This window comes from Ornithorhynchus anatinus, chromosome 9 (genome assembly GCF_004115215.2).
Source record: "Ornithorhynchus anatinus isolate Pmale09 chromosome 9, mOrnAna1.pri.v4, whole genome shotgun sequence".
Lineage (NCBI taxonomy): Eukaryota > Metazoa > Chordata > Mammalia > Monotremata > Ornithorhynchidae > Ornithorhynchus > Ornithorhynchus anatinus.
The window spans coordinates 15,635,006-15,653,985 of NC_041736.1; the positions used below are offsets into that span (position 1 = coordinate 15,635,006).

Sequence of the window (18,980 nt, forward strand, 5' to 3'; positions counted from 1 at the left end):
CGAGAAGCTCTAGTGGGGAGATAGACAGTAAAATAATTTACAGAAAGGAGAAAAACTCTTCAGATCAATCAGCATCCTTCATGATCAATCCAGAACACTGAACCCTGGTAATTCCATCCAAAGATTTTTCAATCAAGTCTACTGAATAGTGGAGCTAAATGCACAAACATTGGATAGCACATGGGAATTACTAAGGGTGATATCAGTCAATGGTATTTATTGGTCTCAATCAATGGTACTTACAGTCAAGTGCAGAGCACTGTACTAAGCACTTGGGAGAGCAGAATCCAACAAAATTGGTAGACACATTCCCTGCTAACAATGAGCTTATATAGTCTAGAGGATATCTAAGGATCAAACACTGCCAGATTAAATATTCCCAACACAATTGTTCCTATAACCATACTTGTTATATGAAGTCCATGTTAGAGAATCCACCAAAGAAGTTAACATCAAGCTATGGATTGATTGTGATTTCTCACAGTACCTTGGCTATGCTTTTCCCTTGAATTTTATAGAGGGAGTAAGCAGAACTTTTTCCCTGCCTACATTCACCACACACACACACACACACACACACACACACACACACGGTTTTAGTTGTAAAAACTCTGAAGTGGACTTTCTGAAATGACTGACACAGAGAGATCAGGGACACTCAGGACTGCTATTGAGACAACCTGGTTCTCTACTGAGGCCAGATCCCAAAACTGTACCTCAAGGGTAAATGAGGGGAAGAAGCATCTCACCGTTCACTGTCAGCACATAGGAACTGGGTACTGGAGCACATGGGAAGGCAGTGAGTGGCACTCCCAAGCTGGATTGTCTGGAAATTGTCTGGACACTCACAGGTAAAACCCTGGCCACCAGCTTTGATGAGGCAGAGATGTGAACAACCGCCATTGTTGGTTCCACAAGGATTATTCACTGAGGATAGAGGGGAAAAGAAAGAGTCAATACAGGGCTCTCCGAGATCCTGTTCTTAAAATTAAGATGCAATTTTTGATATTTTCCCTTATGGAATCAGAGGAAAACTATTTCTCTATCGATCCGCTTCTCTAAAATGCCTACAGTTTGTTTCCCTTATAAGGATCTCTAGAGATGAGAGGAATATAAATAAAATGATAAGGAGAAACCCTATCATCTGCTAGCAAGGGGAGTTAATTCCAATATTTTAGAGTGAAGAGACAGAAAGATAGATTCCTCAGTAACTAGAAGATCAATTTTGTAAATTGCTATTCTTTCAGAGATTCAGAATCTAGAGGAAACCACACTGAACTTAGAGTAAATAAGTATGCAGGCCTCAGAGAAATCAAATAAACTTAGACTCCTGTGTTCTGTTACCTTTCAAAGGTTCTTCTGTAAGAATTTCCATTTGTGGGGGGTGTTACAGTTGTGCATTTTGGACAGAAGCTGGGTGGTTCTGTCAGGCCAAGGCTCTGGAGAACAGTGGCAGAGAGTAGGAATAGCTAAAAGGAGGAAGGGGCATTTTGGTAAACTGGGCCTAGGCGAATTGTCTAGGCCACGTCTGCAAGGGCCAAAACTTAAGCTCACTGGAAGAAAAAAAAGGAAATGGAAAAAAAACAAGCCCTCGAATTTCTCTATGCCCCAACAGAAAGAAGTTGCTTTGTTTTTAATCCAAGTCAAGAAGAAGTGGCCCTCATGCTTTTTGACACATTTTTCCAGGTCTGCTAGAAACCGTATTTTGAACTGCAGATCACCCAGACATGGATCTCTGGCTATGAATCACATGCTGGTGTGCCCCTCCTGGTTGGTCTGAAAGCCTTTCCCATTTACAGGTACTTTCTGGAAATGCTGAGAGTTCTGCCCTGCTTCCCTCACCTGCTTCCAGCCTGTCTGCACTCTGAGGCTGCCCAGCTGGCAGCATGGTGGCAAGTCAGGACTAGAGGTTGGAAAACACAGAAGTGCCTTGTCTATCGGGAGATACAGTGACAATAGGAAGCCTGGGCTGGGAATCTTTGGGGTGCCCCTCTACGTATGCCCTCCCTACCTATCTCCACAAACAGATTCAATTTAAAGATTGTTTTTCCCCATGCTCTTACCCTGATTTGCTTATTCATTCGAGGATGTTTAGAGGTCATCTGAAAAGGACTCGTCTCATTGAATGCTTTATACTGACCGTAATGCTGCCATTTATAGTTGCAATTTGCCTATTCCTACCTTTTTAAATGTATGTTCATTGCAAGCATCATTAAATCATCTTGTTTTCTAGCCTTTTGATTTAAAAGAAAAAAGTAGATTGAACCAATTTTCCCTGAATAGCAATACAATGCTCAGAATTTCACCACTGCCTTGGTTAGTTGTTCAAATAATTATTTTTTTCCAGACATGAAATTGCCTAGCAATTCCATCCCTTCTTTCATTCATGCTGGGGAACTATATCAAACAAAAAGGAATGCTTCCTAACTGAGAGGCCTGGAAGAAAGGAAAGTGGAACCAGAACTGATTGTAGATGAGGCCTGTAGCAAGAGCAACCCATTGCTGATTGTGTCCCGCAAGTCACCTGGTTACAGCAGAAAATGGAGATTCCCACTCCCCACCTCTGCGGGCCGCATGATTCCTTGATCCTGTCCTGGGCTGCATGGGCCACTGCTATTGCTCTCTTGGGTTTCAATGGTCCAGAGGTCACTCAGTATTCAGGACTTCCACGCTGACCTGAGAGCAATGGCAGCAGTAGCTACGATTCCTCCAGCCCAGAGCAAAAAGTAGCTAATAGTGATGGCATTTACTAAGCACTGACTGTGTTCAAAGCACTGGGATTAGCAAGATAGTCTTTTTAATGGTACTTGATAGGCACGTACTGTGTGTCAGGCACTGTACTGGCACAAAGTAATGAATCATAATGACTCCTTTCCCATTTCCAGTCTCAGAGGGAGAGACAACAGGTATTGTAACCCCATTCTTCAGATATGAGGAAACCAAGGCACGGACCAGTTAAATGTCTAAAGTTAAGGTCACCCAGCAGGCAAATGGTGGACCTGGGATGGGAACCTAGAAATGCCACTCCCATGTTTTTCCATTAAGCCATACTGTGCCTTTTGGGGGTGTGAGAAGGGAATGATCTTTCTGCATCTCTAAGATTGGTTGGTGTTGTTACCTGGGTGAGGACAGAGGTTGTCATTCTTTTCTCTCTTGTGTGTGTGCCTGGGTTTTTGTGCCTCTATCTCTCTTGGTCTGTGTCTTTTTTTCCTCTCTTCTGTGCCTGCCTTTCCGCCCCCTCCTATTTTTGGACCAAGGCCACTGATCTCATGGAATCCCCACCCACTAATATTATATTCTCAAGAATAATAATAATAATAATGATAATGGTATTTGTTAAGCACTTTCTATTTGTCAAGCACTGTTCTAAGTGATGGGTAGATACAAGGTAATCAGGTTGTCCCACGTGGGGCTCACAGTCTTAATCCCCATTTTACAGAGGAGGTAACTAAGGCACAGAGAAGCAAAGTGACTTGCCCAAAGTCACACAGTTGACAAGTGATGGAGGCGGGATTAGAACCCACGACCTCTGACTCCCAGGCCTGTGCTCTTTCCACTAAGTCATGCTGCTTCTCAAACTCAAAGTAACAGATATACTGTAGCTCTATCCACCAGCTTACTATCCTCTTTTTGATAATGAATATGGTATTTGTTAAGTGCTTACTCTGTGATAAACACTGTTCTAAGGGCTGGGATAGATATAAATTTACCAAGTAAGACAAAGTCCCTGTCCCACATGGGACTTATAGTCTAAGTAGGAGGGAGAATCGGTATTGAATCCCCATTTTACAGCTGAGGAAACTGAGGCATAGAGAAGTTAAGTGAATTGCCCAACATCACACGGCAAGCAAGAGGTAAAACCAGAATTAGAACCCAGGTCCTCTGACTCCCAGGCATATGTCCTTTCTCTATGCCGGGCTGCTTCTCATTCTATTTAATAATGCGCCTCACATTGTAAATTGTATGTGGTATTTGTTCAGTAATAATAATGTTGGTATTTGTTAAGCGCTTACTATGTGCAGAGCATTGTTCTAAGCGCTGGGGTATACAAGGTAATCAGGTTGTCCCACATGAGGCTCACAATTTTCATCCCCATTTTACAGATGAGGGAACTGAGGTACAGAGAAGTTAAGTGACTTGCCCACAGCCACACAGCTGACAAGTGGCAGAGGTGGGATTTGAACCCATGATCTCTGGCTCCCAAGCCCATGCTCTTTCCACTGAGCCACGCTGCTTCTCAAAAATTGTGGTATTTGTTAAGCACTTACTATGTGCAAAGCATGGTTCTAAGCGCTGGGGGACACAAGGTGACCAGGTTGTCCCACATGGGGCTCACAGTTTTAATCCCCATTTGACAGATGAGGTAACTGAGGCAGAGAGAAGTTAAGTGACTTGCCCAAGGTCACACAGCTGACCAGCGGCAGAGCCAGTAGTCAGCTAGGGGTAGAGCCAAGACTAGAACCCAGGCAGGTCACCTTGATTCTCAGAGAAGTGCTCTCTCTCCCCTGGATATGGACGACAGGGACAAGAGAATGCAAGTGGCCCTGGGCTTATAACTGATTTCTCTGCTCAGGTTCTTGGTCCTGACACTTGAGTACCGAGGCTCATCCATCATTCTTGACTGGAGACTCCATCATCATCTTTTACATTCAGGGTTTGATTAGTATTAATGTTTAAATTTGCAGGTTTTTTTAAGTGCAAACCACAGATGAATGCACAACCACATATGCGACCATCCAAAGGAATAGGTTTGACAGGCTTGCTATGGAACAGCTAAGATTTATAAAACGGGGGTATATCTTTAAAAAACAGTGAGTGGCGCAGCTTGGCCTAGAACAGAGGTTTGGATTAAATTCATTCAATCATATTTATTGAGTGCTTACTGTCCTCAACAGGCTCATTTCAGCCCCACTGTGCTAGGATTCACACCAATCCCCTTGCACACATGCTGTCCTTTAGGAAACCTAATAAATGATATCCAGAGAATAGGATGGACACAGTATATGGCATAAGGTGAGTGCTTAATACAAATCGCTATTACTAGGATGGAAGATCTTGACCTGTGAGATCAGGAGTTGACCCATTCAACAAGATGCCCCAAACAAGTGAATGGGGTAAAAGAATGTAATTCTAAAATCGGCTTACTCACCGATTGGCTGTCTGTACGGGTGATATACGTGAATATCAAATGGTCTGTGAGTTGTGTTCACCAGCACTGCTCTGTCCGAGCCATCATATTTGTGTCCCTTTTCAACGGTTCTTGTGTTCCAGTCAGTCCAGTAAATAGTGTCCTCAAACACTGTAATTGCAAAGGGGTGAGCCAGAGTCCCATCGTACACTGTGTGCCGATGTCGTCCTTCTAAATCGGAAAACCTACAGCAACAGGAAAAATGGGTCACACCTGGATAAATGTTACTCCACAACTGTATGCAAAATTAGACCACACTCAAGATGGATTATTGTTTCTTACAAACTGGATGGATGGGTAGATAGCTTGGAGGTTCAAAGTGTACTTTCTGAAATACCAATTGAGGAAAAACAGTAACTATCCTTTAATCGTTATCCCCTATTTTGATGTTCGGGCAGGAATTCAGAAGGAATCTGGGATTGAACTACAAAGTCACATTCTTCTTTCCTATGAGGCGTCATCACCTTAGAAACATTTTGACCCTATGAACCATATTTATGTCCTGCAAATTCTGAAGGGAGCATTCACCTTGTGATCTATAAAGCACTCCTGTTTGCCTTTTTCAACTTTTAGAATGTTGACATCACTGCTGTGGCCCCAGCTATGATTTCTATGACAGCCGGTCTTAGCCATATAGAACCTGAAATCCTGACGCCCTTGTCGTGGTTGTCATCCTTTCTATTTTTGTCTTTTCTTTCCTAAGTGTCTGTTGCCTAACACCCTCTTCCCCACCACTTACTCTTAAATTATATGCCTTCTGAGAAAATGGGACCATGTCTATATCCCCAGCATTGTGTTTAAGAAATGCTATGATTACTACTTTTTGCTAAGGGCATTAAGATTCATGTTTTTTGTTACCCTACAAAGCAACAAGTGAGCATGGTTAATCCTGCTTTCCAGAGAGAGACAAAAACCCATAGAGACTATAGTAACTTGCCCAAGGCCAACATCAAACTCATAGGCTTCCTAGGATTAGAACTCTCAGCCTCTGAGCTAAGGATGACTCTGATCCGGAAGTCTGAAACCAGGGACCAAAATGATCACTAAGATGCTCCACATTTTGAATGTGAGACAGGAGCTAGTTAATAATCAGGAGAGGAGTGGAGAGAGTCATTACTTGTAAAGACAAAACCTATGATAGAAAAAATCAAGCCCACACAGAGCAAGTGGAAAACAGTTAGCACTTCACTTCTAGGGGACAGAACTTCAAAACCCCATTGGGAGAAATAGGAACTGTAATGTTTATGCATGTCTCGATCATGCCTGGTCTTTAGCTCACTAGATGCCCCAGCTGCCACAATAAAAGACCAGTTTGTAAGGAACACTGGCTCACTATAGAACAGAGTGGGTAGCAGTTACAATAAATCTTCCAAACAAATCCTGAAAGAAACCCTTGGCAAAATGGTTGAGCCAAGTAAAAAGTGTTTACAATGTAACAACTTTCTAAAACCATATCCACCTTAATGAGCTTCCTGGGATAGCTTAAATATCATCTTGTCCACAGACAGAGGAACACACAATGATTTCCTCGACTCCTGGTTTATAATGCGAGGTTAAGTTAATTTAATTTTTCTATGTTGTTGAATGCTACTGGGAAACACTTTTCCAATCATGCAGCAAAAGATCTTTCCATAGTCTACTTGAGGTATAAGCTGTACTCTAGATTATCCAAAAACATGTATTGTTGATAAATTATGCATACTGCATCTACACTATTATGGTATTTGTTAAGCACTTACTATGAGTCATCTACTGTTCTAGGGCTGGGGTAGAGGCAAGTTAATCAAGAAGCATAATCACTTTGATGAACATTATGCCGAATTACAAGTTTTAGGGGTCCCTTGCAATTTTAAGTGAAAATCAATGGGCTCTATTTCAAAGTAACAATCCTTTTGGATTTACCAGCATCTTATAGGCAGACCTTTATTCATGTATGCTGCATGTTGCTTTCCATATGCACAGAGAGTAAAATGGATCCCAAACTACTTCGTGATAAGCAATTTATTTCCAAGTGTTAGTGCGGATACACCCTTAAACCAACCGCTGAGTCACAAGGGCAGCTGAAGAAGGGGAGGATTAATTAGGTGTGCAAAAGTTCTACCTCAGAAATTGGGTACAAACAGTTTACCCAGTGGCTTTATTCTTCTCTATGTACGTACTCAATGTAGTTTAGGTGGGCATCTGCCCAGTAGAGCTTGTCGTTGGTGTAATCTATGGTGATTCCATTGGGCCACTCGAGTTTGGTAGAAATAATCACTGTCTTATTCGTTCCATCCATGCCCACTCTGCCGATGTATGGTCGGTCGGCCCAGTCTGTCCAAAACACCTGTCTATTTGAGCAAACATCGTGGTCAGTTTCTGAAGCGAAAGCCAGCAGCAGCCCAAGACTCACTGCCTCCTATCTTACAGCTACAGGATCTCAAAGAGAAAGGGCTGTTTTGGAGCCCCTTTGGGGAGAAGACAGTGACAGAACAAAGGAAAAGAGGAGCAGGTCAGAAGGATGAGAGGGGTTTCTTTGTGGGTCTTTAGACAGCCTGAATAGCCTTGATACTTTTTATCATGCTTGATAGATGCTTACCATGTGCCAGGCACTTTACTAGGCCCTGGGACAGACATAAGATACTCAGATTGGACACCATATCTTTTCCACATGGGGCTCACAGTCTAAGTCAGAGGTAGAAAAATTTAATACCCATTTTACAGATGACATACTGAGGCAGAGAAAAATTAAGTTATTTGTCCAAGATCACCCAGTAGACAAGTGGCAGGACCAGGATTAGAACCCAGTACCCATCCACTAGGCAACACTGTTATCCGAGTTATTCTCCAACTTTATTTTGTGTCTCTGTGTAGAGCACTGACAAAAGAGACTACAAGCAGAAAAAATGGACTGCACTCTTGTATTTTTCATGATTGAATTATCTTGTGGACAGGGATCATATCTACCAACTCCATTAGACTCTCCCAAGCACCCAACACAGCAAGTGCCTAATGAATATCAGACTGACTGATTACAAATACAACTGATTGATTGATTCCTTGAAGCTCAGTACGAATGGGCAGAGTTAAGTCACAGAGCAGAGTTGGAGAGGGAAAAATCCCTGCTGACTTGGGCCGAGAGCCCTTTGGCTTAGCACGGAGGAGCCCAGCAGAGAAGACAACAGAATACTGAGGCAGTAGCTGACCACATTCCACCTCCCTCCAGGAATCCCACACAAGGAGGTAAGGGTAGCAACTTGGAGAAATTAAGGATAATCAGGGACTAATACCTCCAGCAGCAGAGGTGATTTGAGGATCAAACCACAGAACAGAAAGCCCAGGAAGAGACTTTGAGACTGAACAATTCAGCAGAGGGCTTAAGGAAATGGTGGCAGAGAGGTGGCATTGCCTTTGTTCCATACCCGTATCTGGGATGAAGGACAATCCCTCTGGGATTCTGAAAACAGAAGGTGTTGTTGGAATCTACACAATGCTCGGCTAGTTTTCTCCGGAATTGACCGTTGAGTTCAGCGACAAAGAGGCCATCCAGGAAGGCATCCAGCCAGTACAGCTTTCTGAAACAGCAGACGGCAAAACATTCATTCACTTGTTTTATGGTGGCAGCTAGACTAGGGCTCTCTCTCAAGAGCCACGAAGGCAACTCTGGGCAGACATGAAGTGCAAGCGTGACCAGTCCCAGAGCTAAATAAACTCTGGGTGGCCCAAACTCCACCATCCTCTCAGAGTAATGGCATGTGAGGACGTGGGTTTACTGGGAAATGTGCCTTCACAGAGCCAGAAATCTACCTTCAAGACCATTTGAGAGTATTCTGTGGAGAGGAATATTTAAAGTCAGCCTCCCTTTATTTGGTGGCCTAGAGACAAGGAGTTCTAGGAAACTTGGATGCTCAGGAAATAAAAGATTTCCCTTAAGGCTCATATCAAGAGCCTCTGTCAGATAATGAGCTGAAAATTGCCAGAAAAGGCCAGCTGATGGGAGGGAATACCCCACTCCAGTATTCCCTGAGTCAGTGCAGGTCACTTACACTGTGGCCCTCAGTGGTACCATTATGTGCAGCCATATTCCATAGGTCTGAAAGGAAAGGAGGCATTGGTTGTCCTGCTCTAAGAGAGAGAGAGGGTACCGAGGGGTCCTTATCCACCGTGAATCCAGCCCTCCTCGCTGCACATGGTGAGTGGTCAGGGCATCAGGCAGTCTGTAGTGCTCATGAATAAATTCTTAGTAAGTTGAAGGCTTCACCTGGACTATAACAGACCCACTACTCTCCTTTTCCCTGAATAAGCTACTAACAATTTCCCTTCCATTCGTAATTGTAATTCATCATCACTAATAATATTTATTGGTTCCTACTGGATTCTTAGCTCTGTTTCTCCCCCTGGTGTCCTCCCCACCCTCGTCATGTTAAATTGTTCACAAACACAAAAGCCCAGATTTCTGAAACTAAGCACTCCCAATCTAGTTAGGCCTTACTTTTTCACCCCCAGTAGAATGAGCCAGGATGACAAATGACATTAATTGGGACTATTTGATACTGCAAAGGGGAAAACAAAATCGATCCCCGATTAAGCTACAAGCCAGATTCTAAATCATTCATAATTTAACACTGTCTTACCTAGCAACCCAGTCAACAGCCAGACCTTCACCATAGGGCAGATTGTTGTTTACGACAGTCTCTTTGTTGGTCCCATTCAGGAACATTCTCTCAATGACTTTCTTCTCCAAGTCAAGCCAGTACAATCTCCTTTCCACCCTGTCAAAATCCAGGGCCACCGCATTGCCCAGCCCTTGTAAAATGAGGGAGTAATACTGGCCATTTGTGGTAAGATTCCTGAGGTAGTAACGGTTGCTAAAAATGAGGTAGGGTGAGATATTGCTATTTTGCCGGCAGCTCTTTCCGTCTGGCTCACGGATGTAACCCGGGGCACACTTACAGATGTAGGAACCGGCCGTGTTCTCACACATCTGACTGCAGACCGATGGCGTTTCATTGCATTCATCAATGTCATCACAAGTCCGCTTGTCAGACATGAGTTTGTAACCAGGGAGACAAGAGCAATAAAAACTAGTCTGGGTGTCTGTGCAGTTGTGATCGCAGCTGCTGATGGATGGGTCACTGCATTCATTAATGCCTGCGAACAAAGACAGAGTGGGTACTAAATAGTTCAAGGCAGTCACCCAATCATCCCAACACAAATGAATGAAATGAGCAACCCCATCTCTGGCCAGCCAACTTTAAGTCACCGATGCTAAAAGGAAACAGGGAGAGAATGGATTGTCAGAAACAACCCAAGACAGCACTTTAGTCAATACAGTTTCAAGATCTTTTTCAAACTTTTTTTTTTTTAACCAGAGCTGCTGAATGTGTAAAACTGAGACTGGCTTCCCTGGAGCCATCTCTCCATTTGATCAGCCACAGAGAGCCAAAATCACATATTAGGCTGAAGCAGCTCATTTCCTAGAAGCATGTAGCATGTAGAAGTCACCACCTCTACAAATCTGAGGCAAACAGTCAGAGATGGATAACGGTACTCAAAAACCAAAATTTGGATGTTAGGTGGGGATATAATGTTGGATCATATTCCTACTCCTTGCATACAGACAAAAATTCGAAGAACTTGTATTTGTCTAAACTAATCTAGGCTCCTCAAAATTCCCTCTGACTTTCTGAACTATTCTCTGCCTTAAATATGCACAGAAAAAGGAAAAGTACCATAGTTGATTGCTGCTCACTAAACTTTACTTGATCATTCCCATAGACTATGGCAACAGAGGACTATAACATTTTAGAATCCAGTGTTTCCTTGGTCACGGGTGGAGGGGGATGGATTCAAATAATGGTCAAGAAGGGATAATGAATAGTCAAAGACCCAGAGCAACTCAAACCACAAAGCCTAGTCAACCTTTTCTTGACCACTACTAATCTTCAACAGTATCTTTAAGAAATTGCCATTGGACCCTCCCTCTCCTCAGTAAACCTACCGCATCCCTTCTCATCACTGTTGTCCCCACAGTCATCCAGGTGGTTGCAGATTTTGACCATTTCAATGCAGTGGCCATTGTCACACTTGAAGTCGTGAGGTGGACAGGTGGCCTCCGGGGTGCTGCAGAGGTGCTCCAGCTCATCCGACTCATCGCCGCAGTCGTTGTCCCCATCGCAGGTGTAGGCCTTGGAAATGCACCTCCCATTCTGGCAGGTGAACTGGTGAGGCTGGCAGGGCTGATAGACACACCCCCTCTCATCACTGCCGTCTCCACAGTCGTTGCGCCTATCACACCTAAGAGGGCAGGATGGGTGGTAGTAGCAGTGATACGTACTGAGCACCTACTGGATGTAACACACTGTACTAAGAGTTGGGGGAAAGTAGAGGCTCTATGAGTCACCAAACAGCGTAGGGTCAGTGTTTGAGGGGACCTAAAACTCAGTTCAAAACTCTGTCTCGCTCAATTGCAGAGCTAGCCAGAGTAAGCTCCTTCCTCAGGCAATAGCACTGCCCTTCACACTCAAATCTGACTCCCTGTCACCATCCATATGTATATCTGGTTGCACAAACTGAGGCAGGCCACGCAGGCCTGTCCACTCTGAGGCCCTATGCACCAACATAGAGCAGAGATTTTAAGAATGAGAATAACAGAGAGAATACAGAGAGAGACAGAGACAGAGACAGACAGAGACACACAAAAAATGGCTCTAGGAAATGTAGGTCGCAAAAGTGACAGGACAAAGAAAGGCAATCTTTACACCCACATTACATTTTCAGTCTCACTAGCACACATACATATGCCATTGTTAGGAACAGCAACTCTGAATGGAAGGGTATACACATATGCACACCCACACACCTGAAAACCAAGAAACAATGCATCCTGTGGATTACTAAACTGGAGGAGGAGGAGGTGAATAACTCTTACCCAAGTGGCAAGGATTAATACTAGTTTACTTCCTCTACATCAGGCCTGACCCAGTGGGAGGATAGTTTCAGCAAAAGACTCAACTTTCAGACTTAATACACAGTAATGGGTCACTGCTCTAATAAGGCACACATAACTGACTCACTACAGTTCTACGTCAGTAGCGGTAATGAACAAGAGAAAGGTTGGTAATAAAACTATTCACCCTACCCATCCTCAGCGAACAGTATGCATCCAAAACTCTCTGGCTGACCCTCCCTATTACTCAAGCCAACCAAGTGACTGCACATCACACAACAGTCATACTTTCTGAAGCCTTCAAACCAAACGAAGCAAAACTTGAAGCTATTGAAAACCTGTAACTCGGGATTCGTGACAAAGGTAGTACTTTTTCTGCTGTCACTGCCTGAGGTGAAAAGTAATTGCAAACTTCCAGAGGGCAGCTCAAGAGAGATGAGCAGAAACCCAAACTTATTTAAACAGAGGCAAATCAGCCGCAGGATGACAAGTAACTGTGAAAGAAGGAAGGAGGAAGGAACGAACAGTAGGGAAGGTTGGAATGAGAATTGAAATAATTTTACAGTCAAGTAAAACCTGTCAAAATTATGTCTTCTGTAATCCTTTCCCTGGATCACTAACAAGCTTAAGTATCATAGTATCATATTTTAGACACCCAAGGTTAACGGTACAAAATATGTATTTAATGCTAATAATAAGGTAAAAGATAAAGCAGAAGCTTACATTAAAACAAATATGCTATAAAACAGAGTGGGTGAGCAGAAGAATAATTAGTTTTAATTCTCTCCTCTCTGTGGAATCTGATTCTACAAAATTTTGATTAGTTCTATTTTGAAGACACTCCAAGACTAACAAAATCAAACAGACTCCAAACTGTCAAGAATTTCCAAAACACAAACTGCAGGCGATAGATCTAAACTTTCAAAGTACACTGCCTGAACTCCCACTCAAATGAAATTGCTCTTTGGGTGTAGAGTCTTATTGGATGCTGCCCCCTGAGTCTTCCAGAGGAGTTTGAGACCTTTTACATACCTGTAAGTGTTTCGAATGCACAGTCCATTTCCACAGGTAAACTCATTTTCAGTGCAAGGTCTCCTGGTGCAATTCTGATGCTCATCAAGAGCATCGCTGCAGTCGGCATCTCCATCGCAGACCCAGGCTCTGGGGATACACCTTCTAAGTGGGGGCCTGTTGTTCACGCATGTGAACTCAGAGCGTGTGCAGTTGCGGTTCGCTGAAACAAATACACATTCATGGAATCCTATGCCTCAGAGCTGATCCCCTGACACATTCATTGTAATAAAGCTGGGAGACCTGACTTCCACCTGACTTAAAGGTCTTCCTCCCTGAGACAGCAGATTCCTAAAATCATATATGTGATATATTCATAATCACTGCCTAGGTCAGGTTTTCCAAAGCTACGCAATATCACATGCCTAACATTTCCAAAGGTTTTAGATAAATGTTCCCCACCCATAGATATGGGATGCTAGGGGGAAAAAAACAAACCAAAACCTCCCCCAGAAATGGGTGAGGGTTTTTATACCAGATGACTTGATTGGGAAAGGAATCGAATGGCTAGGTGCAGTTACTATCACAAAAAGGAGAAGGGAAAAAGTCATTTTATCCTATCTACTCTTGGGAGCCTGTAAGCAGGCCAATAAAAGGGAGAACAAAAAGTAACAAAAGTGCCAATATCCATTTCCCACAGCTGTCAGGGGTTATGTCCAACCTTCTTGCTCAGCCTCAAATTGGGCAAAAGAGATGACCCTCATTATGAGAGTATGAAGACAAAGGGAAGTGATCAGCCTGCCAATATCTGTATGATTTCTGCTTTTCAACTTTATACGGAGGTTGCAGGGTTGGGATTCTCCTGAGGAGCCTCAACCTATGTTCATAATGTGCTCTTGGTAATAGAAGATACTGTTATAGCCTTGTTGGCCATTAAAATGTTCAGTCACATGTCAAATGATGAACGATTCAAAACAATGTACAATCGATTTGAACGAATGATGGGTTTTTAGGGTTATCAGAGTTGTTACTGATAGAATCAAAGACAGTAGTCAATATGACCGATCATGACACCATGAACAATGTCACACTGGGGCAGGTCAGTGGTCCACCCAGTACATGATTTTGTCTCTGACAGTGGCAGCGAGATTTTTGGAGGAACTGTATGATAACTGCTCACCTTGACATTCATCCTCATGGTCAGAGATGGTCTTTCTAAAATCCTAACTTTACCCCAAATAATGCACATTGCCATTATATGTGGCCATGGAATTGTTTAGTCTTGTAATATGTATTTCTTTTTAGGAAAGTAACCATCTTTCTCATGTATATAGTCAGAGGCTCTGGGTTCTAATCCCAGATCTGTCATTTGTCTGCTCTGTGACTTCAAGCAAATCACTTAGCCCAAGTGCCTCAGTTTCCTTATCGGTAAAATGAGGATTAACTCCTACTCCATCCTATTTAGACTGATCCCCAAGAGGGACAGGGACTGTGCCCATACAAATGATCTACCCAAGTACTTAATGCAGTGTTTGGCACATAGTAAGCACTTAACAAATACAATAATAATAATAATAATGAACAAAAATGTTTACCCATCAAACTGAGACATAGCAAATCAGATTAAAAAAAACAAAGACCAATCTTGGAAAAGATGTCTGAACAGTGTCTCCTCAACTGAAATTTTTTCAACCCCCAGATTCCTACATTCATGACAAGCCAAACATGCTTTAATGTCAATCCCCTGAGCTCAGATCAAGTATGGGACTTAATTTACTACACCTACCACAACCGTGCCTCTGATCTTCATCACTCATATCTCCACAGTCATTATCACCATCACAGATCCAGTTGCCTGGGATACATCTGCCATCATCACATCTGAACTGGTCAGTTGAACAAGTCCGCACCTGGGTCACTTGAAAATAAAGGAGATCGCTCTGTTTCTTGAACTAGGTTATATTTCTGAAGTTTCAAGAGATCTTTAGAAAGATCTCTTAAAAGAGAGACCTTCTTCAGCATGAGTTGGTCCAAAGAGAATATAAAATAATAGACCCAACTAATGCAGGTCTGACACAAACTTAACTTCACTTAAGTGAGGTGATAAATAAAGACCTAAAGAACATTAGATCCCCTCTATAATCAAATGCTGAATAAAGTCAAATTTACATGTGGCCACAAAGGTGGAAATATCTAACTTCTGATGGTCCAAGAAACAAGCTCTCTGATTTCTCAAGTTTAATTTTTATTCATATTGCAACACTGCCTTTGCAAATCACCTGAAGTTCATATTTTGGGTGATAGGACAGTGCATGTGAGTGAACCTTTAATTATCTTCCACTTTACTAAAACCTGATAAATATTCTTTTCTCACATTCCAAGGGGTTTGAAGTGTTTATGCAACCCCACAGCAAGAATAAAGTAATCAAAAATACCACTCTCACTGCTTTTTAAGGCTCTTGCCAGAGGGTTTTTCACTGCTCTCATGTTCATAAGGATGGAGAAGTCAGACAACTCTTCACATTGGCTAATTTTGTGAGAAGACTGTTACACACTAACCCAGGATTCTCCACATGACAGTTATCTTCCATGACACCCATCCCAAAAGTAATAATGTGTCTTCAACATGCCTCTCTCTTTCTCTTCTGATCTACGATGGCAGAGATGGCATAACATTTTTATTTTTTAGAGTTCATTTGCCTTTGGGAAAATTATTTTAAATTAATTATGGAATTTATTCACCACTTACTAGGTACCAAGAACTGAGCTAAATGTTAGGGTATTTATGAGATACACAGAATGGACACAGTCCCTGTTCCATATGAGGCTCAATTTAAGAGGTAGAGAGAACAGGTTTCTTACCTCCATTTAAAAATGAGGAAACTGAGCTGAGACCCAGAGGCGTTAAGTGACTTGCCCAAGGTCACATGGCAGGCAAGTGCAGATCCAGGATCAGAACCCAGATCCTCTGACTCCCAGGCCTATGCTCTTTCCACTATGCCAGGATGCTCCTAAGGAGAACAGATTTCTTTTCCCCATTTTAAACATGAAGAAACTGAGCTAAGGCTCAGGGAGGTTTAAGTAACTTGCCTCAGCTGGCCAGCAGCAGAGCTAGAACTGAAACCCAAGCCTTTTGACTTCCAGACCTACTCTTTCGATTACAGCATAATGTGTAATGGCAGCCCCAGATCCAGGTGCCCTCAAATAAGTCAGGAGAGATTCCGAGGTAAATGATATCATCCCATTTGATTATAAATTCCTTGAGGGCAGGTTTTTTTTTTCCTCAATGATAATCTCCAATGTGCTCAGTACAGTGCTCTTCAACGAGCTGGCGCTCATTGAATACTACTGATTGAAGGATTAATCGGCCAATGAGGAGAGTGGTATTTGTGAAGTCTGAAACAACAATCACTCAATCGCCTCCCAAAGACCAATAAATTGCCACCAAGTGCTAGTAATATTCAACAACCATCAGCAAAGTCAGTATCCATTGTGGGAAGAGGGGTGGAGCCCTTATAATTCTTCCCCCATCCTTTAAGCCTATCAAGAGTTTAGATTGTTTCTCACCACAGGTGGAAGGTTCATCGGAGCCATCAGCACAGTCTACGCCTTGATCACAATACCAGTAAGAAGGAATGCAGCGTCCAGAGGTACAGCGGAACTCACTATTTGTACAAGTCAGAGAAACTAGAGGGATGAAGACAGGAAATGAGGACAGATCCTCAAGCTTGTTTCACTGTTTCAAACTTTCCAACAATCTCCAATTTTCCATTATGCGAACATCAACCATATTCACTGAGTGCCTACTGCGTTCAGGGCACCGTACTAAGCTCTTGGGAGAGTACAACACAACAGTATAACAGACACATTCCCTCACACAGTGAGGGAAACTTTGAAAAAGTGGAGAGAACCACATTGAGTTGTCAATGAGGTGAGATTTTATCTTTGCCAACCCAGGCACTGGCTTCAACTCCGTTAGTAGAAGCAGAATTGATTTGGGGTACGGTGGCCGGGCTTGGATGCAGTAGTGAAAGCAAGACATTCTGGCCCTAACAATCACCCTTTCTTTGTTCTCAAGCATCATTCACCCAGAAGGGGGAGAGGATAGTCTGGTTCTGTTGTGAATGGGGAGGTATCCAAAAGAAGTAAGGACAGAACGATTCTTGCTCACCCTTACTTCCTACTTTAACCTCCCTCCCTTCCATGAGTCTTCAGAACAGAGTTAGCAGGATGGGGAAAGCGGGCAGCTCTAGAGTGGAGGGTTCCAGGCCAGTCTCTTTCACACTGTGCTGAATTGACAGTTGAATGCAGGCCAGTGGGTGATTGTAATAATATAAATAGTATTTGTTAAGCACTTACTTTGTGCCAGGCACTGTACTAAGTGCTGGGGGGGTAGCAGCATATTGGGTTGGACACAGTCCCTGACCCATTTGGGGCTCACAGTCTCAATCCCCATTTTACAGATGAGGCAACTGAGGCATAGAGAAGTTAAGTGACTTGCCCAAAGTCACACAGCAAATTATGAGACAATTTTCAGAGAGAAAATAACTGAGGAAACTAAAGAGGAGTCCAGCTTCAGATTTTTGTGCTTTTTAGGGCAGGAGCTCTAACTATTACTCCAAGGATTTCAAGAGAGTTTTAGATTTCTCTTTCCCAATGGCACTAGTTTTCTTTGTATTACACTGTATTTTAGACCATTATGGGTACTTCTTTTAAGGTTTCATCTGAATTAAGTATATTTATTCATTAAAGAACACCAAGTACTCTACATTCTGAAGAAAACAGCAGAAAGAGGAAGCAAAAATGCCAAAAGGGTAAATTCTTGCAACTTACCACAGTGAGTAGGGCTTTCATCACTCATATCTCCACAGTCATTATCTCCGTCGCACAAGTAAGTGCGAGGAATGCAAATATTTGTGCTTTGACATTTTGTATACCCAGATTGGCAAGTGCGATCAGCTAGAAAAACGAAAATAAAAATGGCTAGAACATTTTCAGACTACTAAATGACCATATAATAAAAATTCAAACACAAACAGACCAATCTGGGGAAGTGGACCCAGGAAAGGATGTTTTCAAAGGTGTGAGTGATTACAAGCTATTAGATGGTGTAACTGGATGAAAATGTTTAAGCAACTAGGGGGTGCTCTTTTAGTTGAGTCGCACTGAAATCATGAATTGTAGTTGGTTTTTTAGCATCAAAATACTTCCTTTGGAAATAGCTATCTATTCGACTTCAAAATAAAAATAGTATATGGATAGAAATACCACAAAATAGAGCATTTACATTTACTTTCCCCAAGGAGCTCTGGGGAAAAGTATGAAAGTTCCATTTGCCACATTGTTATTATTATTATGGTATTTGTTGAGTGCTTATTATGTGCCAGGCACTGTACTGAGCATTGGGGTAGATACAAGCAAACTGAGTTGAACACAGTCCCTGTCCAGAAAAGGGCTCACAATCTTCATCCCCATTTTACAGATGAGGTAACTGAGGCACAGAGAAGTTAAGTGACTTGCCCAAAGCCACACAGCAGACAAGTGACAGAGCCAGTATTAGAACCCATGGCCTTCTGACTCCCAGACCCATGCTCTATCCACTACACCTTGCTGCTTTCTCAGAGCCAGGAATACTAGATGACCTGATCTTCTAGAATTTTCGAAAAAAATTTTTGGGACACCATTCAGGAGGTATTGGAGCCCCTTCACACACATACCAAGCCCTGTAACGGAAAGAGCACTTCTTGTAGTACAATGCTCTGTACACAGGAAACGCTCAATAAATACCATTGATGATGCTCTGGCAATCAGAAGATTGGGGTTCTACCTGTAATCAAGGTGGGTACAGACAAC

At 42.7% G+C, this 18,980-nt stretch overlaps 1 protein-coding gene across 5 annotated transcripts in view; it reads right to left on the reverse strand.

Moving 5' to 3' along the window:
- Positions 1 to 18,980, reverse strand: part of LRP2 (LDL receptor related protein 2) — a 164,123-nt gene that overhangs the window by 35,142 nt on the left and 110,001 nt on the right. For 4 of the 5 annotated variants that reach the window (XM_029071510.1, XM_029071508.1, XM_029071509.1 and 1 more), the window contains exons 45-54: positions 17,961 to 18,086; positions 16,695 to 16,814; positions 14,914 to 15,045; positions 13,149 to 13,350; positions 11,169 to 11,464; positions 9,802 to 10,318; positions 8,590 to 8,742; positions 7,348 to 7,518; positions 5,150 to 5,373; positions 750 to 927 (exon numbers count right to left, since the gene is read on the reverse strand). In XM_029071510.1, coding sequence (XP_028927343.1) covers positions 750 to 927; positions 5,150 to 5,373; positions 7,348 to 7,518; positions 8,590 to 8,742; positions 9,802 to 10,318; positions 11,169 to 11,464; positions 13,149 to 13,350; positions 14,914 to 15,045; positions 16,695 to 16,814; positions 17,961 to 18,086 — 2,119 coding nt within the window. The remainder of the gene's footprint in view (positions 1 to 749; positions 928 to 5,149; positions 5,374 to 7,347; positions 7,519 to 8,589; positions 8,743 to 9,801; positions 10,319 to 11,168; positions 11,465 to 13,148; positions 13,351 to 14,913; positions 15,046 to 16,694; positions 16,815 to 17,960; positions 18,087 to 18,980) is intronic. The other variant, XM_029071513.2, reaches the window with a different exon arrangement.